A 23,834-nucleotide genomic window follows, 5' to 3' on the forward strand; every position below is an offset into this window, starting at 1 on the left:
ATAACATTACATGCAACATATTTGTACATAAACTTTGAGCAAAAAAATATCTGAACAACGACTATTGTTAATAGGGTGTAGAAGCGTGTTCAGATATTTTGATCAAATTTTTGCTCATAACTTTATGAACTCGCCTATATATGCAATGCATAATATGCAAAGCCATAATCATTATTTATGCATATTTTAGGCCAAAAGGGCTGGCAGCTCAGAAATGCTTTAGTATAGAACTGCAGTGATGATTTTGGGAAAACATTTCCACAGAGTTATCCCTGACTTAATAAAATAAATTGTACTTTGTAATTGTAAATCACAAATTTGTAATTATAAATTGTAACTTTATTGTTACTACAGTAGAAATTATAAACCTGGCTTGGTTTATATTGACACAAAATTGTTTTGTTTCAGGATTATGTTTGGACTTGGACCGGAGGTGGTGGCGGCCTTGGACGAGGACTTTGATTTTGAAGATCCCGACAATGAACTGGAAGACAACTTTATTGAGCTGGCTGGGAGAAGGAGACGGTTAAAATGCATTTATTTATTTCACTTTTTTAGCCTGTGAATCTGTTGTTTGATTTTTAAATTGTTTTTGGAAGATTGGATAGCCAATTAGTTAGAAAACCTTACTATGAAGCTTGAGTCTCGGGTTCGATTCCCGGCCAGGGCAGATATTTGTGTGAATGACACAAATGTTATTCTTGGGTCTTGGATGTTCAATATGTATTTAATTGTGTATTTATCTATATAAGTATATTTATCCGTTGCCTAGTATCCATAGTATAAGCTTTGTTTAGTTTGGAACTAGGTTAATTGGTGTCAAGTGTCCCATGATATTTATTTTTACTTTATTTAAATTACTGCAAGAAATGCAATTCCTTGTGTTATATGTACTTCCAGAGACATATAATTCAGGGCTATTCAAAACCAGAACGGGTAATTTATTGAACCGCGCGTTATTTGGTGGAGGGAGGCCCATATCAATAAACTATGAACAATTACTTTGCTCACGCGACCTCCTCCTTCACATCCACATTCTAAGAACACACACAACCCAACTATTACTATTACCACACTACACTGACCGTTGAACTCAACCAGAGTTCATCCTCAGTATAACAAATAAATCTCCCAAGTACGCACTTTATTAAAGTCATAATAAGACGTTAGTTGGTTGGTGTTCTTTCCTATTCGAAACTTTTGTACGAACATCTGAACTGGAAGTCAGAGTTATGAGCATATCATGTCCCCAGGATCCGACGAGGAGATGTCAGGGTCGGAGGCCGGCGACAGCGCCGACGACGGCTCCGAGAAGGCGTTCGCTTCAGATCTAGACTCGAATGACAGCCTGAAGCAGGTTGGTGGAGTTTTATGGTTGTGATGCCGTTGTTACAAGTTTTTTTTTTTTTGTAGGGTTGAGGCCAAAGTTTACACTTTAATTTTTGTTGCTGTTGCTTGAATTTGTTTGTTTATTTTATTCTTCTATTACAAAAAAAAAAAAACTATGTTTTATAAACTTTTATTGTTTGTACACGACGATGACGTATACTAGGTATGCATTATAGTATAAAAAGTAATTCTATGTAGCCTACATCAAACATAAAAAAGAATATTATACTCGTATATAAGCATGAAAAATAGTGTCCGACCGAAGATTCGGTTTTAGTTTCGGTTTCAGCAGATTTCGGTTTAAAAAATCGAGTTTCGGCCGAAGGTTTAGTTTCGGTCAAAAATCTGCCGCAATTTACGGCCGGGTCGAATCTTATACTAGTGCCATCCACGAAGACGCGTGATTTTGACAAAATTAGGCATTAATGACATTGTGATAAGAACCACGGCACGCGTCATCGTGAATGACTCTACCTATACAACATTATACTTTCGGATCGCGTTTGCCTTGCTTCGTGTGCACGCGGCTCCGCCGAGAATAGCGAAACTCGCCAGGGTTCGCCCGACGTCGCTGGCCGTTGGCTCAGTGACGTGGCGTTTGTGCTTGGCCGCGAAAAAACGGAATAGCAGAATAATTGTTTTAATACCATCTACACAAATTACGAGATTCATTGTTCACATATCGAGACATTTTATTTAACAATTTGAACATGTCTAAAAAAGTTTCGGTTTTCGTCGAAACTAGAGCCAAAACTGAACCTTCGGTTTCGGCGAAGAACCATGTTTCGGTCGGACACTAATGAAAAGTTCGATATGTTTTTGATCGCAGGTGGGCGGCCGCATGGCGGCGTGGGAGGGGGACGACACGAAGTCGCGTTTTTCGCAGTACAGTATGTCGTCTAGCGTGGTGCGACGGAACCAGGGACTCACGCTGCTCGACGACAGATTCGAGAAGGTACGCTTATGCTGATAAACTATTAAACCTGGTACTATTTAAAATATTCTAAGGGGCTGTTTCACCATCCATTGATCTCTCCGACTATTGGAACAAAACAAATAGAGACGGCATCATACCTAACCGCCAGTTAACACTAATCAATGGATGGTGAAACAGCCCCTAAGTATAGGTTCAGTCTAAGAGGGGACTTGGTCTTTCTTGAACAGCGGAAGTCTTTCGGCTGATGGTGAAGGTTATATAAAGGATCGTTCCGCTTCCAGATGTTCTCGGAATACGACGACACGGAGCTGGGCGCGCTGGACTGTGAGGAGATCGAAGGTTCATGCCGGAGTCGCACCACATGTTGCTGCGCGCCGCGGAAGAGTTCGAGGAGTCGCGCCGCCGGCAACAGCTTGACAAACAGCGGGAGATTGCCAGGTGAGGGTCTATTGCCATGTGAGGGTCTATTGCCAGGTGAGGGTCTATTGCCAGGTGAAGGTCTATTGCCCAGGTGAGGGTCTAATTGCCAGGTGGAGGGTCTATTGCCAGGTGAGGGTCTATTGCCAGGTGAAGGTCTATTGCCAGGTGAGGGTCTATTGCCAGGTGAGGGTCTATTGCCAGGTGAGGTCTATTGCCAGGTGAGGGTCTATTGCCAGGTGAGGGTCTATTGCCAGGTGGGGGTCTATTGCCAGGTGGGGTCTATTGCCAGGTGAGGGTCTATTGCCAGGTGAGGGTCTATTGCCAGGTGAGGGTCTATTGCCAGGTGAGGGTCTATTGCCAGGTGAGGGTCTATTGCCAGGTGAGGGTCTATTGCCAGGTGAGGGTCTATTGCCAGGTGAGGGTCTATTGCCAGGTGAGGGTCTATTGCCAGGTGGGGGTCTATTGCCAGGTGAGGGTCTATTGCCAGGTGGGGTCTATTGCCAGGTGAGGGTCTATTGCCAGGTAAGGGTCTATCGACGCAGAATCCGCACGAAGCGTTTTCGCTCTTCCTTCATCAACCGCACAGCAAAAGAGTGGAATTCCCTTGCCTGCGACTGTGTTTCCTGCACATTACAGTACGGTATTTGAGAACTCCTGATTTTGCCATATCTTAATATTATTATGAAAAAACAGATAGTGTTTAGCGAAGAGAAAATTGATTTTTTGAAAAATCTTTATACCTGTCTCTATCTCAAACGCTTTTCTCTATGCAGCAAGTATGGCGGTACTGGCGTGAGACGTCACATGCCAGTATGTCTTTCTCTGTCTAATCTTGAATTTCAAACCTTTATAACTTTGTTATTTGTACAGGTAGCTTAAAAATTGTTTTTCTATTCGATAACAAGCATTGTGTAGTTTTAATTTATAAAACATATACAAAATAGTTTAATACCGTATTTAGCCGCTTTTAAGTCCAGGGTGAATGAGCATTTACTAGGCAAGCATGCTCCATCGTAAACCTCGTCCTCGCTTTCCATCAGGCGTGATTGTGGCTAAACGCAAGCCTATACTGTAAAAAAAAAAACAGCTTCAGCAGACCAAAATACGCTTTATGTCCAGGCAATAAGAGCGAAAAAGACGTCTTCAAATATATTTGCACCTGAGAATGTAATGTTGTTATCAACTGAGCGAGCGCAAAAAAATATTTTTCTTACATGTAATATCCTACTAATATTATAAATTTGAAAGTTTGTGAGTGAGTGAGTATGTTTGTTACTTCTTCTTCACGCTGAAACGGCTGAACGGCGGATTTGGATGAAATTTGGCGAAAAGTTAGTTTATAACCTGGATTAAAACATAGGATACTTTTTATCCCGGTATTCCCACGGGATAGGGATAAAATCTCGAAATAACAACCTCTGGGCTTAGTCATGAAATTTGGTATGTAGGTAGTTGGACGTCTGGAATAACAGATAGGTGACTTTTTGACCCGATATTCCCACGGGATACCTAGAAATAAAATCTTGAAATAACAACCGCAGGGCAAAGAGCCATGAAATTTAGTATGTAGGTAGCTGGACCTCTGGAATAACACACAGGCTAATTTTTATCCCGATATTCCCACGGGATAGGGATAAAATCTTGAAATAATAACCGCTGGGCTTAGTCATGAAATTTGGTATGTAGGTAGCTAGACGTCTGGAATAACACATAAGCGACTTTTTGACCCGATATTCCCACGGGATACCTAGGGATAAAATCTCGAAATAACAACCACTGGGCTTAGAGCCACGAAATTTGGTATGTAGGTATAGCTGGACCTCTGGAATAACACATAATCTATTTTTTACCCCGATATTAAATTTCCAGGGGAATTTTGTAAAATCCCGAAAAATTCAATTGCAGCTACCACACCGAATAGTTTACGCGTGTGAAGCCGCGGGTAAAAGCTAGTATAATAATATATACCTAGTACATTGTTGTAGAGGCTGAAAAGTAAGCAAAAGATATATATCCTCCTGAGTCCTGACATTTTTAACAAGCTTAGCGTTTAAGACCTAGACGTGGTTGACGTGCTTTGTTATTTTGGACATTATTTCAAAATTCTTAGAATTCTTTATTCAATTAACAATTTCTGCTTTATAAAGTACATTCAGCCGTAATTCTTAGTGTTAATTAGTCCTTTATAAAGTACGCGGGAACTTAGGAGGATATATAATTAGGACGAATTACCAGAGCCCCATTTCACGAAGCTGCAAATTACAATTTACAAGCGGTAATCTCTTTTCAACTACCGCTTGTAAATTGTAACTTGTCGCTTCGTAAAATAGAGCACAGGTAGCCCCTAAACCTACAGGCAACTATAATAATAATAATAATAATAGTCCTCCACATCGGTTCGATGCTGCGACCTGACTAAATATATCCATTGTATGAATTTGCAAAAAAAACAGCTATAATAAATAACAAAGAACAAAAAAAAAACACTTATTTAGGCAACTATACTCACTCTTTAAAAGACATTTTCTGACTATGAATATGCATATTGGTTTCAGAATGCGTCGTCTCCAGGAAATAGACGAGGAGTCCGAGGAAGAGCTGGAGACCGTGGAGGTGGCCCCGCAAGAGAAATGGGACTGCGAGACCATCCTCTCCACCTACTCTAACCTGTACAACCACCCCAAACTCATCGAGGAGCCAAGGGTAAGGCGACAGCGCTCCGCCAGCCCTCAACCTTTTTTTTTGTCGTTTTGGCGTGGAAATTACTGGCACTTGAGGTATCCCACCTTAGGCCTCTAGGTTGGCAACGCACCTGCAATACCCCTGGTGTTGCAGATGTTTATGGGCGGTGGTGATCTCTTACCATCAGGAGACCCACTTGCTCGTTGCCAACCAGTCGAATAAACTGTTTGAACTCATTGCCGAGCGCCAGATTATGTACTTTGCCGCGATGCCGACGCTTCTCTAGACTGACGCCCATTGGCGTCCGCGGCATCCAGATAAAGCTAAATGAGTCGCCCATCCGCGTCTGCGGCATTAAACAATTCATTTATTTGCCGTATTCTGGCAAATAAATGAATTTAATTGAATTATATTAAGGTACACCAAGACGCCGGTGGAAGTCAATGGCACTGAATGGGTTATAACATGTTTTTTCATCACACTTGCTCGTTAACAGTGTCATAATATGCAGGCTACCTTGGTTGCAACCCCAAATAAAACCTTCGACCTTTTGTTCTTGTCATGAAGTCCAAGGTCGGTAAATGGGATCCGGTCAGCGGTATCGGCAATTTTAGTAAAAATATTAGTTTTTCTGTTACAAATATACAATTTTACACGCAAATGTGATGAAAAAACATTGTATGTCGCACGGGCGGTACTAGAATTAAGAATATCGACTCATTAAAGCCCTCAGTCTCAGCCTAACTCTCGTTCGTAATTTCTTATTCACCGCCCTTAATTAAGACACAATTTAACCAACGATTAAGACACAATGTACTATTACGTTCCAGAAGCCGGGCAAGATCCTTGTGAACCCCCGGACGGGCGTCCCCGACGTGTTCGGGGAGAACAAGCTGACTGCCAAGTCTCTGGCCAGGTTGAACGCGCTCCACGACCGCGACCGCGGCAGCGACAGCGACCGGGACAATGCCACCGACGCGGACACTGTGCTGTCCACGCTCAGCGTACTGTCCATAAGGTGTGTGTATTTGACGACCGGATGCCCAACTTGTTAGTAGAGAACCTGACTACGAGGCTCGAGGTCCCGGTTTATAATCCATACAAATATAACCCGAAAAATTGCATATTTCCCGCGGAAAAACCGCAACACTGACTAATTGCAACAAATACCCAACCACTGGGAGGCCCGCTTGCTCGTTTGCCATCCAGTAGAATAAAAAAAATACTGTGTGAAAATATTGAAAAATTTCGCTATATTTTTAATTTAATTTTTCCAAAACAGGCCAAAAGAAGAAACTCCAGAAGAGAAGAGAGAACGCAAGCGGCTGCTCAAAGAGTACAGGAAAGAGAGGAGAATAGAAAAGAAGGCGAACAAGGAGGCCTTCAAGGAAGAAAAGAAACGGCAAGAGAAGATTATGCTAAACAACAGGAATAATGTGCAAGGAAATAAGATATTGTAGATGTAGGTAATATATATTTGTTTGTAAGAAAATGATTGTTTTATTTAAAACTAGGCTTTACTGCCTGAATGAATTAACAACTAAATGAGCCAATTGCAAGCAAGACCGTAACGTCAAAATAACCTCACGATGCTAACGCCATCTAGCGATTTTCACCTGTCAATTAGCCCTCATTGGTCTGCGTCTAGTGAATTTTAATTTCTGGATTTTAGTGGCGCCATCTATTTGTTTGAAATATAACTTTGTTCTTTGACTGTCACGACGACCATATTTTTTTCCAGAAAGAGACGGAAAGCAAAGCAAACATCGTATCTCTCTTATGTTTCAACACTACGACTTCGTGTCATAATATTTAAGAAAAACAATTGTGTGCCATAGATATTCCCTATTAAACTCCAATTCAATAGAATCTGACAATCCTGTAGACACTTCCAGCCTACTAATAAAAACACCGGGCTGCCTAAGGCTTTGTGAGGCGACTATTATTCTTTTTTGATTCCTTTTAGATGATAATTGCAACAACAGGGACATATATAATCAAGTGTGCCGACGATAGGGTGTCTTAAATATGTAGAAAATTTACAGATTCTATTGAATTGTACTTTACGTCACACCAATTTTGATAACTTTTAGAACCCTCCCTCCCTATGGCACTTCCTACTATGAGTGGCAATTTTCTTCTTGGGTCACAAATTGCCAGCTCCCCAGCTGAATATGAGGCGTTATTTCTGTATTTATTGTCATGAGAATTTCCAACAATTACTCTGTCATCTTCGCAAGTACAGTGACCATCAAAAGTAGCAGATCACTTTTTATTCTGTCGCATTGACACATTGACAATCTTGCGTGGCGTTTAGTACGTGGCTTTAAAACGACAAAGTACGAAAGTGTACAGCTACTTTTGTACCACTAAGACTTGATGAAATAAAATAAACTGAACACATTTAAATAAATTGCATTTATTACAATAACATTACATATTGCTTTTAACTTCCACGCCTAACATAATAAAATTAAAATGATAAAATATAATCAAATCACTGAATAAAGGCATTGTCTTAGTCTAAAATCTAATTACAATAGATCTTATAATAAACACCTTACAAAATACTGTATAATTTTAATAGGATACTTGACACCAATTGACATACTTTTTATTCCCCCATAAATTTTCATCAATATGTTAAAATGAAGTGGCTTTTCTATCAGAGCATATTTTTTTTTAGTTTTTTTATTATAGGTTAATAATGTCAAATACCCTATTAATTACCTACTTGATTATGATTCACAATCAATGCATTAGTGTTGTCCATATTTGTACCCAAGTGTTTACATGATTTGTGATAAAACTCCGCCAGCGGTTCGATCCGTGGACGACATTAATTCTACAGAATTGATAAAAACAAAAATGCCTGTTAGTTCTGACCGACAAAGCCGAGAGAATTATTGCGTTGAAGTGGCAACGGGCAGGCCATACAGCACGGAGAACAGATGGCCGTTGGGGCCGAAAAGTTCTCGCATATAGACCACGTAGGACGTACAGTCGAACAAATAGAATCATGACCCCGGTCGGAACCTTTGTGCTACTAATATCATGTAGACATCTCATATTTTTGTCAAGGAAATCATAGTGAAATTAATTATTAAAAGGTTCCACCTCAGGTCATGATTCAACTTGTTCGATTGTACACCAACAAGATAGACGGATAGCTTGAGGCTTTAATGTGTAACACAGTTGGACTCAGTCATTTTCACCACTTTTTTCTGTCACACGGCGTAAGACGAGGGTAGAATGTAATTGCGAACGTCAGCACGTTAGACAATGCCGCCTCTGGTTGAAGCCGCGAGTTCATAGTGGACGCAGGCCAAGTGTATGGGGGTAAGCTGGAGTTTGACGGGCTACGTCCAGCAGTGGGCATGGCGGACGGTGGCGCCCCCTAGGCCAGCAGCGCGTCGTCCAGCGGCGCCTGGTCGGGCGCGGCGCGGCGCAGATGGCGCAGCGTGTTGTGGAAGTGTCGCGCGATCTGCTCGGCCTCCTCGCTCGCCTCCACGTTGCCCAGCTCCTCGCGGATCTTGGTGATCACCTGGGTGGGGATCACATCAAAAAAAAAAATCACGGGACAATTCACACCAATTGACCTAGTCCCAAAGTAAGCTTAGCAAAGCTTGTGTTATGGGTACTAAGCAACGGATAAATATAATTATATAGATAGATACATACTTAAATACATATTAAACACCCAAGACCCGAGAACAAACATTCGTATTTTTCATACAAATATCTGCCCCGACGCGGGAATCGAACCCGGGACCTCAAGCTTCGTAGTCAGGTTCTCTAACCACTAGGCCATCTGGTCGTCAAACACACACATCTGGTGGACATTAGTAACATAATAATATTAATGATCAGTGGCTTTCCCCCTCTCCTGATCATGGATACAAGTCCGAGCTCGCATCTAAAATAAAATACTTCCCGAACATGGCACCCGGTAGTACTCAGCGACCCCCGTCGGCCGCCGCGCGCTTGCCAACACTCACCGCGTGTATGAGCGGCGGCTGCAGCGCGGGGTGCCTGCGCGCCCGCAGCAGCGCGTACCGCCCCAGCAGCTCGGCCAGCAGCTGCGCCTGCACGGCCCCGTCCATGCGCTGCGGCCGCGCGCTTGCCAACACTCACCGCGTGTATGAGCGGCGGCTGCAGCGCGGGGTGCCTGCGCGCCCGCAGCAGCGCGTACCGCCCCAGCAGCTCGGCCAGCAGCTGCGCCTGGACGGCCCCGTCCATGCACTGGGCCGCCACACGCGCCGCCTTCCGCAGGCACTCCAGCGCGCGCGTCGGCTCCGCCAGCGGCCACTAACCAAAATACACACATTATTCATAGCGACTGGCGACATCTACCCTACAAGTACTCGTAAATTGCAAATGGGTACAAGTTCTAAGACAATCACATCATTTATGTAAAGCAGAAACAAAGTTGGTCCCAATATGCTGCCCTGTGGGACACCAAAAGTTACCTCTCTCTTAAGTCGCCCGCTTTTCCATGGATTTTTAGACATTGTTTTCGATTCGACATAAAACTTCGTAACCGTTTAGTGGAATCCCACGAATACCAGACAGTTCTAGTTTTCTAATTAGTATTGGAAAAGAGACTGTGTCGAAGGCCTTGGTGAAATCGAAGAATATACCAACGCACACTTTGTGCTGATCTACATGTCGTGTGATAGTTTCAATTACTATAAAAACGGGTTCTTCAAACCGAACTGAGTGTCACTTAGATGATTTTGTGTAAAAAGTTGACTAAACGTTTATTTACCAGTTTTTCTAGCATTATTTAAAGAGATCCCAGTAGAGAAAGTTGCCCGTAGTTGTTAGTTACTTTATTCCACTTTTATGAACTGGGGTTACCGCCGCCACTTTCCAGGCCTCTGTGGTAGTTTTATGCGTTCCTATGGACTGGAATAGGCCGATTTCACGCCAATGTCTAAACTACACTGAATCTACAATGTCTACACCGTCTTTCTGTCTACTCTGTCTACACCGAGTAGTATCCTGCGTTCTCGCACATTATTGTTTGTCAAATGTTTCATTAGCCAACTGTTTAATTTCCGAAGTCTCAATTTTCTCCGAACCCAAAAATTTTTTCAGTGTATTTTCTTATGCTTTTATAGAACACAGTAGGTTAGTTTAGGTTTGCTTTATAAAAGTTCCCAACAAAAAATATGTTATAAGACAAAAAATCGTGAGTTGGAAAATGAAACAGTTGCCAAGTGAAACATTTGAGGAAGAAATAATTGTGCGAAACGGCAGTGTGCGCTGACCGGGTTCCCGTCCTTGTCGCGCTTCCAGTAGAGGTGCGCGCAGAGTGCGACAGCGCGCGCCTGGTCGGGCTTCTTCAGCAGCTTGCCGGCCGCCAGCGCGCACGACGTCCGCAGGGGCTCCATGTTCTCCGCGCCTGTAAACCACCCTTATTATACTGGCGACACATCGAGAGTTCCCTACAAATGTGAAGCTATCTATCTGTGTTGGATTCACGCTCGATTGATTCAAATAAGCCACCGTAGATACAAGTTATTTCGAGAGAGGTACTTTAACTAAACACCTCTAAAGTATCTATGAATTGAATATCCATTCTTAGCATAGCCTCATTTGTAAGCCAATTGTATAGTAGTGGCAATGGGCAAACCATATAGCGCGGAATACAGATGGTCGTTGGGGCCGAAAGGTTCTATCGGATCGGCAAGCGCAGCGTAGGACGTCCACCAACGAGATGGACGGATGACCTGGTTAAAGTCGCGGGTTCACGGTGGATGCAAGCCTCTGCCAACCGAAGCAACTGGAGATCTATGGGGGAGGCCTATGTCCAACAGTGGACGTCCTACGGCTGATATGATGACGATGACAGACATGAAAATCGAAAATACTAACTGAAATATAGATACACAGAAAAACCAGAAAAAGAGACCAGTGCTGGGAATCGAACCCAGGTCCTCAGCATTCCGTGCCGCGTGCCATACCCTTAAACCACCACTGGACAGGAGTACAGACATGAATTTCTCCTATGCACCACATATCTCAGCTTGTTTGTTTCTTATTTAGTCACTTAAGTAGCGGCACGGAATGCTGAGGACCTGGGTTCGATTCCCAGCGCTGGTCTCTTTTTCTGGTTTTTCTGTGTATCTATATTTCAGTTTGTATTTTCGATATGGATTTTACGGAATGACCGTAAAAGTAACAAACTTTGGAGTTGAAATTAAAGATACCCCAAACACCAATCTCAATAGACATAAAAAGTTTTCAGGTTTTTAATAGTTATGCTTATAAGATTGCGGCTCCGCTGAGGCGGAGACGAGCGGAGCGTAGAGGAGACGCGTAGGATCGACCAATCATATTACATCTCATATCCGAGATGTGGATTTCAACCAATATGATTGGTCGATGGTGACACGTGTCGTCTCCGCGTCAGAGAGTGTCCATTGTCCAATACTGACCGAGACACTTGGCCTGCTCGGCGGTGGCGATGACCAGAGTGAGTGCTTGGAGCTGCGCGCGCGACTCGGGTATCTCGTCCTCGTAGAGCGAGAAGGCCTGCGCTATGAACTCGTACGCGAGCGTCTCGTGGTTCGCGAAACCGATCTCGCTGATGGCCAGGGCGCCTTGCAGGTATAACCTACCATATTAACATAATAATACAATTAACACCGATTGACCTAGTCTCAAACTAAGCAAAGCTATGCTTGTGCTAGGCAACGGATGAACCGTTTGATCTGGAACCTGACTCGGCGAGTGCCAAGATACAGGCCCAGCCTAGTTTGGCACTTACGGGATAGTGCTGATAATTTTTGTAATCTTGTAATTAGTATTTTAATGAACTATTCAATTCTATTCTATATTTATGTACTAGATAAATACGTAAGTACTTAAATACATATTAAACGTCTAAAACTCGATAGTTATTATTTTGAATTTCTGGGATTTTATAATCGTTGACGTAGGTTTCTTAAAACATGTTATAACGCATTAGCATTTAAATGTGAATTGATACCTGCCTGCTATGACTTTTAAAAGTGAATTTTGAAATTACCTCAGCGGCAACTCAGCGAGCTCGACCTTCACGAGCATACTGATAGTCTGGTGGCAGAACTGGAATATCTTCTGGCATTTCTTCTCCCACATCTCGTCCTGAAAATACATTGTTTGTAACAATTGGAGTCTTTAAGCTGGAAAGTCCTGGAGTGGCAACCACGGACCAGAAGACGAAGCGTTGGGAGGACTGCCACTAGATAAATTGATGACATCGCGAGGATCGAGGGCATCTATAAGTGGCGAGTTGTCGTTCATTGTGGCGTTCTAAGGGGGGGCTTTGATCAACAGTGGACGACTTCCGCTGGAGGGGCGAACCATAAAGTACGTCTCCCCAATTTTGACCCTTTTAAACACCCCCCCCCCCCCGGTCCCTCCGGGGGAGAAAAATGTGACGTACCTACTTTATGGAAGACCTCTGATGATGATGGCTGGTCACAGTGGGCACTGACCTGGTCCTGCTCGCACCGGTACTGGTCGGCCAGCCTGTAGGCGTGGAACAGCAGCGGCGGGAAGGTGTGTCTGATGCGGGCGGCGCCGCCCCCCTGCAGCGCCTTGCGGCACGCGCTCAGGATCAGGTACTGCTGGTCGGCCGACGGCGACTTGAACTGGTGGATCAGCCTGCCGGGACCATCAGATCATTAGTTTTGGGCTACCGACGCGAAGGATCCTACATAGTTTTAATCTAATATTTTCTAGTAGAAAATTTTCCATTTGCTTTTCTCCCCGAATAATCGCGTTTTTTCCAATTTTAATAGACACAGAAACAATGTTCACGGAGCTCCTACTTTCGCGTGGTTATGGCCCTTCGGGCCGATGCAAACTTAGCGTGACCTAAACCTGCCTATGTTTCTGTGTCAATGAAAATTGGGGAAAAAACACGATTGTGAAAACAAGATTCAGTTAAACAGCACATTGGGGAAAAAAAGCATTCGGGAAAAAATTGCGAATGGCAAATTTTGCTGCTAGGAAATAATGATTGTGGGAAAATGATCGAACCAACCGCCACCACGTCCCAAATTTCATAGTTGGATATCATTTACTCGTACCTGTGTTAGGAACACATATAAAAAAACTGAGCTGTTACAAAATAACGAAGGTCTGGCCGTCGCGGGCTCTTGTTCTAATAGATTTCAACACCCATAGCATAAGTCCTCTATAATGCGTGTAATGAGTTTCAAATTTAGAACAGCTGTCAAAACCAATACAATTTAAATGGGCTTCTATTCTGGTATCCATAGACACAACGTTTTCTCTATACGAAATGTCACTGATAGATATTTTTTTTTGGTTATTTTTTAAATACAAATCGCACGACAATTTGACCTCGAGCGACATAAGCATAAGGACGTCTGTGTCTGTGTGAAAAAAAACATTCGTAATAGAGATTTGTCTTTCCGCCATTACTGTTGTCGTTTTTTTGTAGTTTTTTTTGCTGTGTTGTTGTTTAAAGTTTATAGAAATCAATTCCTTTATCCGCTTTAATTTATTTATTAAGTACATTAGTTTAACACCTATGGATATGTTAATGGTAGAACAGGTCAGTAATGCAATGCAGGTCATTTGTCATCGGTTTCTGAACCCATTTTAGAGTACTAATGATGTCCTCCATGTCGTGTCCGACAAAGGCGAACCTTTAGGCTTGTTTATTATGTGCCCGAATATGGCTGGCAAAGCCAAACTTAGTCTTAAAGGTCCTATTACAGGGCGCGCAATGTAATTGACCACTATCATTATACGTGTAAGTGTAGGAAGGTCTCGGGCGGGTCTTTATAGTAAGACGTCTGGCATCCAGGTGTTCCAAGCGATGCGTCTCATTTGCAACAGCCTTATTTACAGAGCTGCGCCATTCCAGTCTCTGCTTCGCGAGATATTCCCAAGTCTCGCATGGGATGTTACATGTGGTAAGGTGGCGCTTTAGGACGTCCTTGTAATACAAGAACTGCTCTCCATGTCCCGCTTTCCTTCTTTTAATTGAGAGTAAAAGACGGCCTTAGGGAGTCTACCATCTTTCATACGCACAAGGTGTCCGCACCACCTTAGCTGTCCTTTTATCAACAAAGACTCTATGCCATTGAGATTGGTTCGCCTGAGGACTTCAGTGTTTGGGACTCGGTCCTGCCACTTAATGCGAAGTATAGATCTTAAGCACTTCATATGAAAGGCATCGAGACGCTTTATGTCACTTTTATAAAGGCACCAAGTTTCTGTGGCATATAGCAAGATTGGCAGAACTAATAATATGTGTGTGATAAAATATTGTATGCAACTGTACGTAATTAGGCCTTAAAGCACTCATGTGATCTTATTATGAAAGGACTTTTGGACTTTTGTGTTGTAAGGACCCCTATTACGTAACAGTTGCATAAACTATTTCGGTTACGGCGATCTGTACGCAAACATGTTTTGTAATAACTCTAGTAATGTAATGTAATGAGTGTTTGTCTGTCACCTGGCCAGCAGCCACTGTTCCTCCGCGAAGTCATCAGGGTCGGGCTGGTCGGGCTGGTCGGGCTGGTCGCGCACCAGCACGTCCATCATCGACAGCACCGACTCCACCTGACAACAGACCACGTGTTACGGGAACGGGCCGCAAGCGCGGCGTAGGACGTCCACCAACGAGATGGACGGATGACTAGATGTCGTATTGGCGCGTTTACGATTGCATTCACCAGCTCTTTCTAACCTCGTCTTATGTTGTGTGACAGAAAGAAGTGATGAAAACGATGGTGATTTCAAGTGTGTTACAAAATAAGGGATTAGGATAAAACCGCGGGTTCACGGTGGATGCAGGCCGCTTCCAACCGCAGGAACTGGAGGTCTATGGGGGAGGCCTATGTCCAACAGTGGACGTCCTACGGCTGACATGATGATGGATCTAGCCACTCTCACAAGAACACGAAATAGTTAGTGCGCTAGGAGGCCGGTAGTGCACCAGTACTCACGTCCTCTGCCGTGGTGACGACGGTGCCGGCGTCTATCAGCAGGCCTGCCAGATGCGCGGCGAGGGCGGCCCGCCCGCCGTGCGGCAGGTGCGCTATGAGCGGCTGGTAATGCGCCAGCTTGGTGAGGGTCAGCACGTCCTTATAGTGCTCCCCGGGAAGCTTGAGGATCTTCATCAGCTCCTTGAACACGGCCGTGTTCTGTTCCAAATGGGTTTTGCCACTGTCGAAAGAAAGAACATTAAGCAATAGAATTCTACGTACTATTTCAAATAGTGCTTCAATTGAAATTGTTATCTAAAATTAAAAATGTTATCCGACATAATTATCAAGTTTTATGCCATAAAATTACCATCATCAATTTTGGGCCATAGAATAAGAATTGACGAACGAGGAAATGGTCGAATGGAGGTCAAATAGACATTCGGAGAACTTTATATACCACTTGCTGTTTAGACAAGTTGCTTCTTAGACCACTTAATATTTAGACGAATTGCTTCTTAGACCACTTGCTACTTAGACAAATTGCTTCTTAGACTACTCTTGATACTTAGACAAATTGCTTCTTAGACCACTTGCTTCTCAGACCGGTTGCTTCTTAGACTACTTGCTACTTAGACAAATTGCTTCTTAGACCACTTGCTTCTCAGACCATTTGCTATTTAGACCGGTTGTTTTGTAGACGTCGGTTGTCTACTAAGTAGCAACTGCTTCTAAGACTACTTGCTACTTCAGCCACCTGCTTTTTAGACAAAGTTATATACACCCGTGAATGCAAGAGGCGAGTTGTCGTTCATTACAACAGCAGGTCTTTGTTCAGCAGCAGACGTCTTTCGCCTGATGCTGGACCCTGTCCCACGCTGGTCCACGTACTGCAGCCGGTCGGGGTGGCAGCCCTGCGCCAGCCGCAACATGACGCCGGCCCTGTCCCCACCTGTGTTGCAGGATGTCTCTGGTGATGGTGTCGGTGTGAGCCAGCACGCGGTCCACGTACTGCAGCCGGTCGGGGTGGCAGCGCTGGGCCAGCCGGAGGAGCGCCAGCTGCAAGCTGAGCGTGTCTTCCGGCGGCATGTCCGTGCGGCTCTGGGACAAATACCAATCACCATTATTATCTTAGAAAAAGAGGGCTCGGGCCGTAATTCCCACGCGGGGCCAGTGCGGATCAGAAACTTCACACAAACTGTTGAATCGCTTCGCAAATGTGTAGGTAATTAGCGCTGCTCATAGTATTGCTCAACAGGCGTCCCCCCGCTCAGTTGCGCCGCTCTGCCGCGGCACCTGTCTCGCTCGCTCTCGCTCACCTGCGTGATGGCGGCGACCTGGTCGGAGAACACCTCAAACAGCTGCACCTCCTGCTCCTGTCCGTCCTCGGACACCACGAAGTTCACGCCGCCTTCGTTGCGCTGTAACAAACAAAGACACTTTGACGAACTACGTCTTTGTTATTTTTTCATTTGATTGATAAAACAAAAAACACGTATCCTGCCAACGACACATGCTACGGAGACCAATTTCTTCTTAGATCACTTAAATTGTTACTTAGACCAATTGCTTGTTAAACCATTTGCTACTTGGACCAGTTGCTTCTTAGATCACTTGCTACTTAGACCAGTTGCTTCTTAGACCATTTGCTAATTAGACCAGTTGCTTCTTAGATCACTTGCTACTTAGACCAATTGCTTCTTATATCACTTGCTACTTAGAGTCTTAGACCAATTGCTTCTTAGATTATTTGCTACTTAGACCAGTTGCTTCTTAGATCACTTGCTACTTAGACCAGTTGCTTCTTAGATCACTTGCTACTTAAACCAGTTGCTTCATAGAGATCACTTACTACTTAGTTATACCAATTGCTTCTTAGACCATCTGCTTTTTAGGCGAACTGATATATCGTCTCGGTGACATGCCATTTCCTCTATTTTCTGTACCATGTTTTAAAATCAAAACGTTTATTCTGCAAAAGGCTATTTAACATGTCACTTTTTTAAACTACCAGCGCCTTCGGAAAGACCATCATTGCCAACAAGAATGCGTCGCAAGTAACTTGGCAGAAAGTAATTATTGAAAACAATTGAACAGCAATAATTGAGTGTCGTCGTACCTGGCTGTAGGCGGCGAGACGCTCGATGAGCGCGATGATGATGTTTTTGATGTTGACGCCGGGCTGCAGCTCCGCGCACGACTTGAGGAACGGCTGCAGCGTCGCCAGGTGGAACTCGTCCGGGAACACCTGACACACACACACACACACACGAGTCAAGACATGGGAGAGGTTGTGTTGTGGGGAATGTTTGACACGAACCAATAGAAACGCTTCGTTTACCTATCCTCGCTCCGCTTAGCTGTTTCCACTAGAGTTATGCTGTTTAAACGTTTCTATTGGTTCGTGAAAAACACTTTACACGCAACAAATCCTCGCACATCTCTGGTGAAAACGCAGCCTAAATGTGTTCTCTTTCATTTTAAAGTTTATGTATCAGCTATTACTGCATATATTTGACGGCCAGATTTTTTGCCGCTCAGTATATTTTGACGCGCCGGTACTGGGCAGTGTTGGCAGTGTCACCTGTATACAGCACTGGGCGGGTAGTGGGCAGTGTGAAAGAAGAAAGAAAGAAAGAAAAGTTTATTTTGGCTCCATAAGTACCACCTAAAACTAAAACTAGCTTTAAAACTATGTTACTTGGTGACACGGCAGGATACCAAAAAGGGTCTCCACTCAGCATGTGTTGCCGCACAGTATGTGCAGCAACGCTGGTTTTCTGTGGAGTGTGGGCAGTGTGTCACCTGTATGCAGCACTGGGCCGGTAGTGGGCAGCGTGGGCAGCGTGTCACCTGTATGCAGCACTGGGCCGGTAGTGGGCAGCGTGGGCAGCGTGTCACCTGTATGCAGCACTGGGCCGGTAGTGGGCAGCGTGGGCAGCGTGTCACCTGTATGCAGCACTGGGCCGGTAGTGGGCAGCGTGGGCAGCGTGTCACCTGTATGCAGCACTGGGCCGGTAGTGGGCAGCGTGGGCAGCGTGTCACCTGTATGCAGCACTCCGCCAGGTACTCCTGCGCGATGGCGTCCCGGCAGGAGACGACCTGTTCCAGTATGGCGGGCAGCACGGCGCGCCGGTACTCCTGCACGCTGACGCACTCCAGCTGCGACAGCCGCACCAGGTTGGTCCCGACCAGGATGCGTAGCTCTGAGCGCTCTCGCTCGCGGCGCTCCTTGTCCCTGCCCGAACAAGACATCCGTTTATCTTCTCATGTTCCTTAGAGCTGGTTCCCGCTTGTCGGATGTCGGCGCCTCTGTTCACACTGGTCGGCTGTCGGCCACGACCGCAGCTGGCGCCACTGGCGTTGGTACGAGTCTACAGTCGGCCCCGACATCTGACCGATGTGAACAACATCATACTTACTCATTGACGAGCGAGACCCGATACAATTTTTTCTGGACGTAGACGACTGGCAAAACACCTGATATTCCTTGTCGACACCGACACATAATCAGGGTCGGGCAAGGTGTTATAACTTCATATAACATGTTCTGCCGCTGGAACATTCGATTAAAATCTGGGCCCGACATTCGACAAGTGGAAACCAGCTCTTAATCTATCGATGCGGAATCGGAAAAGGCGTGGTGTCTATGCTACGCAGCCCATCTCTACGATGCCGATGGCAACACCAGCGCACGCCGCCCGCGCCCCTTCCCCTCTTGACTCGGCTCGCGCACGCGGCGCGTCAGCTCTCTCATATTTTGCGATTATTTTGTAATTTCGACTGATTAAACCATTCTAGCTATGTCATCCACAAGTTCTATTTAAATCAACATAGGGCTAGATCCCACAATGATCCGGCTCGAAGGACCAAAAAATAATCAAAAAATATGAGAGCGGACGCGCCGCGTGCGCGAGCCGAGTCAAGAAGGGAAGGGGCGCGCGCTGGTGTTGCCATCCGCACCGTAGAGATAGGCTGCGTAGCATAGACACATGGTTTGTCTCGGATCGGCCCGTCACTGACCTGGAATGGCCCTGATGCTGCATCCTGACCCACAGCTTGTTCATCTCCGCGAAGTTCATCAATATGAAATCGATGGCGTCGCGAACCTAAGAAGAAAGATCTTTATTGTCAATGATAACACCATATATATATAGATAACATACAGATCCCAGATCAAAATAGGCTACTTTTTTCCTGAACGAGCAGGACATAGATGAAGTTGCAAGCACCAGCTCATCCAGTGTTAGGTTCTGTCACATCTATTAACACGGAATCTGCTTTAGCCGATCAAAAAACACTTTAGGTCCACGGAATAAGAGCGAAGAATACGTCGATCTAATGGAAGGAATCCACCAGGTCCCCCCCCCCCTCACCGTGCCGCAGTCGTCTGTCTCCGGCGTGAGCGCGTCGGGCAGCACGTTGCGCGTGCACTGCAGCAGGTAGTTGCGCAGGAACAGCCCCCGCAGCGGGTGCTGCACGCCGCGGCACATCTCCACCAGGTCCTGAGGACATGCGCGCGCCACTATAGCCACCGCCACCGCCAACACACAGAACGAACAACGGGTAACGAAGCCTCAACGAGACACTAATCCTAAATAAGCTCAAATACCTCAATAGTAAGCCGTGGTGGCCGAGTGGTGTGACCTATAGCCTCTCAAGCAGAGGATCGTGGGTTCAAACCCCGGCTCGCACCTCTGAATTTCATGTGCGGAATTACTTTTGAAATTTACCACGAGCTTTACGGTGAAGGAAAACATCGTGAAGAAACCTGCACAAACCTGAGAAGCAATTCAACGGTGTGTGTGAAGTTCCCAATCCGCACTGGGCCCGCGTGGGAACTACTGGAACTGAGGCTGAGATGATGCCCAGCAGCGGGACGTATATAGGCTGGGATGATGATGATGATGACCTCAATAGAGCATAGTTACGTCAATTTCGAGTGTAGACTATGGGGCGAAGTAAACAAAGGTTTTTACGAAATCATAAAGGTGCCCCCAAATGCAGTCGCTCGTCGCTCGATGGCAGCGATAAATCTGGTCACGTGACCCCATTTTGAAGGTGCTTTTGAATTTCCCGCGACTCAAAAAAGTAGCGTCAAGTGGCCGCGTCGAGCAGCAGTGACAAGATGGCTTCTTGCGGGAATAGTCTTGTTCTTGGAAGCTGATTTCTTAATCTCATTTAGTAACAGTCGTGGCAGTGGTAAAAAGAAGTTGGAGTGAAAAAAAAAAATGTTTTTGCCGAAATTGAAGTTTTTTTTCCAACGATAAAGCTCAACATTTTGAGCTTTGTCCCTATATGTCACGTGACTACATTTGACACTGGAAACGAACGTCGAGCGAATTCATGTGGCCGCAGCCTAAGGGAAAGTATAAGAACAGCATGTTTCTAAGTTTATAGCCTCAGTTGTAGCAACTAATGGTAACCGTCAGAACCCCTGGACTAATGAAGATATTTGATGTTTAGAAAATCAAATAATTAGTACCTCGATACACAACAAAAAAATTAGTTAAGAAAATGGCCCACACATTCTGACGTCAGGATGTCTGGACCACTTTTTTTTACATAGTTTGAGGCACCATAACTCATTTATCTCTTTAATACATTCATTGCTGAGAAATCAAAGTAAAAAACAAAATGTTTGCTATCCTAAAACTGACAATGTCCAGATATTCGAAAAGTTTAATGTAGGCATGGGCATTCATTTACCACAGGATTTACATGAAATTTTCGTTAGAAATTGGACGCCCAGCGGCGTCTGCGGAATCATATTAGGGTCCACCAAGACGCCAGTGGGCGTCAATGGCACTGAATGGGCTAATTAGATCGATTAACTAACTCGTAACAATGATCAAATGTTACCTTAAGCAAGTCCCTCCGCAGACTGGCATTGGTGTTAATATAGACCAGCCCAACGGTGACCAGCAGGTAAAGCCGGGGCACGATGTTGCCGGCGTACTGGACCAGCTCGTACAGGTCGGCGACCTTGCGTCCGCGACGGAACTCCTCTAATAGGTACAGCTCGAGGTGACGGAGCTCGTCCGTTATTGCCATGTCTGCGGTGGTTCAGGTACTATTGTGGTGGTTTATAATTGTACAAAGTGTAAAAAGATGGAGGCTTTTACCCTGAAGGCCCACTAATGCGGAAAAAGAAAGCTACAATATAATACAACATAATTTTTAGTCTGTTAGGCTGACAGTTGATAATAATATAAAAATCTGAGCTTCTTAATTACTCTAAGGGTTTCGAAATTTGGCTTGATAATTATTATTACGAATAAAAAGAAATGTATGTTCAGTCCAAGCACAACACAAATTTAATAAAAAAAAAAAATTAAACAGTGTTGTTAATTAGAGTTGTAATTTACAGTTGAATTGCCAAAACTGGATTAATTAAATGGGTTATGAACCTGAAGGCCTGACAGAACATACTTTAATAACTATTTAATTACTGGTCAGGTAAGGTAGGCCAACAGTATATATTTAACTAAACTCACTGATTTTAATAAAAATAATCTTTCTGTGACAATAGAGAATTGATTTTGTTTGCTATTCTACAATAAATAAGTTTCAATATTTAATTTGCAAAAAAATAACTAGTATTTGACTATAAAGCTCTGGTCACATTCCACTAAACTGTTTTTTGAATTTGATGAGAGTTGTACAATCACCTTTGTGTATAGGTTGTAATAAGACTGAAGACCTTATTCATTTTCTTTTGGAATGTGATCAGAATAAGGACATCAGAGACAGGTATTTGGATGGCTTATTCAATGGAGGTGTAAATGTAATTCTAATTCGACCGCTTTCAGAAGAACTAAGCAGCAATGCTGATTTACAGGTTCAGGTTTGACAGGCAGTTGCATCCAGAGACATGGCTTCAGTGCAAGGGAGAGCTTAAAATTTATAGTGTGGTGTATATAACTGAGGCTCCCCATGAGGCTGACATAGTCACATTTGGTGTGCTAAAGCCTCGTTAAAATACTGGATTAAAAAAAAAACTGTAAAGCTATATAGCTATAAAGCTGAATGCACTCTTGAAAGCAGGTACTGTTTCTAGGTTTGTTGCTGTCCAATGACTTTACCAACCTCTGTTTCACTTCTTAAAATTTGAAAGGATACAAAGCTCATAGTAGCTCTTAGGAGAGAGCAGTGAGGTCCGCAGTTCCCCGAGCATCGTGGATGCGTGCTTCAGAGCATCCATCAGTTTGGATTTGTCTAGACATCGCTTCATCTGGAATGCCTGCCGATAAAAAACAACAAAGTTTATACAGTGCAATTTTTCACTGAACTTTTTTTATACTCAAGAGAATCAAATTAGATACCATCAAAATCCCATCTTGTGGGATCATAGAAGTTATGTCCCTCAGGTACTCAAATGCAAGGCCTAGAAGGTACAGTCAAGTTCGTAAACTTCTAAGCAAAAATTTTAGACGCTCTTAACAATAAAGTCGTGTTCACATATTTTTGATCAAATGTTTGCTCAGAAGTTAAGAACTTGACTGTACAAAAATTAAAACGTTTATGGAAATTGTTGTCATAATTTAAAGCTCTTTAAATTACGAAACTATAACTAACTTTATAACTTCACCGAACTAACTCAAGAACTGGCTGTTATACATTCGCCACAATCGCCGTTTCTGTTCAATCAATTACCTGGACTTTGACAACGTTGAGAGCTTCATCAAGAAGCTTCTCCTGCTCCTCGACGGGAGACGCCTGGTTCGTCATTTGTACCTGCACGCAAACAACAAGCAAGCAGTTATAATAACTTAATTTCTCTTCCAAAATCGTTTAAACATCGCACACTAACATTCGACGACATATACAGGAATGGGTTGGTTGTAGGCAGCATGGTGAACCGAAGCGGATGGTATGCTGTTAATATGCATTAATAACTAACCTGCAACGTACTCACGACAAATATGTGAATGTAATTCGCTGATAAGAGATTTTTAATTAGAATATTTGTGGGTGTTGTTGATTTTTTTTTATTTCACTGACAGCTGCTCATGTTAGTGTGACCTGTTAAATAATTTAATTAGGGCTTCCGTTAGGGATATTCGATATACATCGATGCATCGAAAACATCGATGTTTACAATGCCAATGCGATCAAAATGCGATACATCGAATCGATCCAATGTTTTGAAAAGCTATCGATATACTTGATGTATCAGTTTTTTTTCATAAAACATCGAATCGATGATAGGTGGGAATACGACCTTATGCACCTAAACGCAGCAGCGGGGCTACTCCGAAATTCGAATATTGAAGTTCGTGTCGTTCCGTCTTTCGCTTATACTATTTAATATGAGAGTGAGAGACGGTACGATACGAACTTCGATTTTCGGAGTAGGCCCTCAGGGCACTCAGGGCTACTACAAAATTCGAAATTCGTATCGTACCATCCTTCTCACTTGTATAAAAAAATATAAGCTTCGGCGG

General features: G+C 44.0%; 2 protein-coding genes across 4 annotated transcripts in view; one reads left to right on the forward strand and one right to left on the reverse strand.

Moving 5' to 3' along the window:
- LTV1 (LTV1 ribosome biogenesis factor) overlaps positions 1–6,920 on the forward strand; it is a 12,408-nt gene extending 5,488 nt beyond the window's left edge. Inside the window, 6 exon segments of the mRNA XM_074106458.1 lie at positions 2,219–2,344; positions 2,608–2,665; positions 2,668–2,764; positions 5,302–5,449; positions 6,259–6,446; positions 6,711–6,920. Coding sequence (XP_073962559.1) covers positions 2,219–2,344; positions 2,608–2,665; positions 2,668–2,764; positions 5,302–5,449; positions 6,259–6,446; positions 6,711–6,888 — 795 coding nt within the window. The 3' untranslated portion in view covers positions 6,889–6,920.
- A 907-nt stretch (positions 6,921–7,827) lies between these two features.
- On the reverse strand, positions 7,828–23,414 carry Vps35 (Vacuolar protein sorting 35). 3 transcript variants are annotated; one of them, XM_074106501.1, is made up of 18 exons: positions 23,291–23,414; positions 23,044–23,124; positions 22,510–22,630; positions 21,250–21,443; positions 19,764–19,892; positions 19,411–19,496; positions 18,433–18,625; positions 17,507–17,635; positions 16,707–16,808; positions 16,340–16,488; positions 15,409–15,628; positions 14,916–15,022; positions 12,916–13,084; positions 12,465–12,562; positions 11,872–12,050; positions 10,702–10,835; positions 9,427–9,736; positions 7,828–8,972 (listed from the first exon to the last, which is right to left on the reverse strand). In XM_074106501.1, the coding sequence occupies exons 2-18, from the start codon at positions 23,116–23,118 to the stop codon at positions 8,788–8,790; spliced, it is 2,580 nt and encodes an 859-aa protein (XP_073962602.1). In that variant the 5' UTR covers positions 23,119–23,124; positions 23,291–23,414; the 3' UTR covers positions 7,828–8,787. The 3 variants fall into 3 exon arrangements, with proteins under 3 accessions (XP_073962602.1, XP_073962603.1, XP_073962601.1); XM_074106502.1 differs by lacking the exon at positions 23,291–23,414 and adding an exon at positions 23,201–23,278 and having other exon boundaries at positions 9,563–9,736; XM_074106500.1 differs by lacking the exon at positions 23,291–23,414 and adding an exon at positions 23,201–23,278.
- Between the last annotated feature and the right edge of the window lie 420 nt (positions 23,415–23,834).

This window comes from Choristoneura fumiferana, chromosome 24 (genome assembly GCF_025370935.1).
Source record: "Choristoneura fumiferana chromosome 24, NRCan_CFum_1, whole genome shotgun sequence".
NCBI classification, from domain to species: Eukaryota; Metazoa; Arthropoda; class Insecta; order Lepidoptera; family Tortricidae; genus Choristoneura; species Choristoneura fumiferana.

Excerpts from the sequence above, each read along its gene's own strand:
- Vps35 (XM_074106500.1), bottom strand. The coding sequence starts at position 23,242 with ATGCTGCCTACAACCAACCCATTCCTGTATATGTCGTCGAAT. Across the intron at positions 22,631-23,043 it reads TCAACGTTGTCAAAGTCCAG|GCATTCCAGATGAAGCGATG; the intron begins GTAATTGATTGA and ends TTTTATCGGCAG. Across the intron at positions 9,737-10,701 it reads GCGACAAGGACGGGAACCCG|TGGCCGCTGGCGGAGCCGAC; the intron begins GTCAGCGCACAC and ends TATTTTGGTTAG.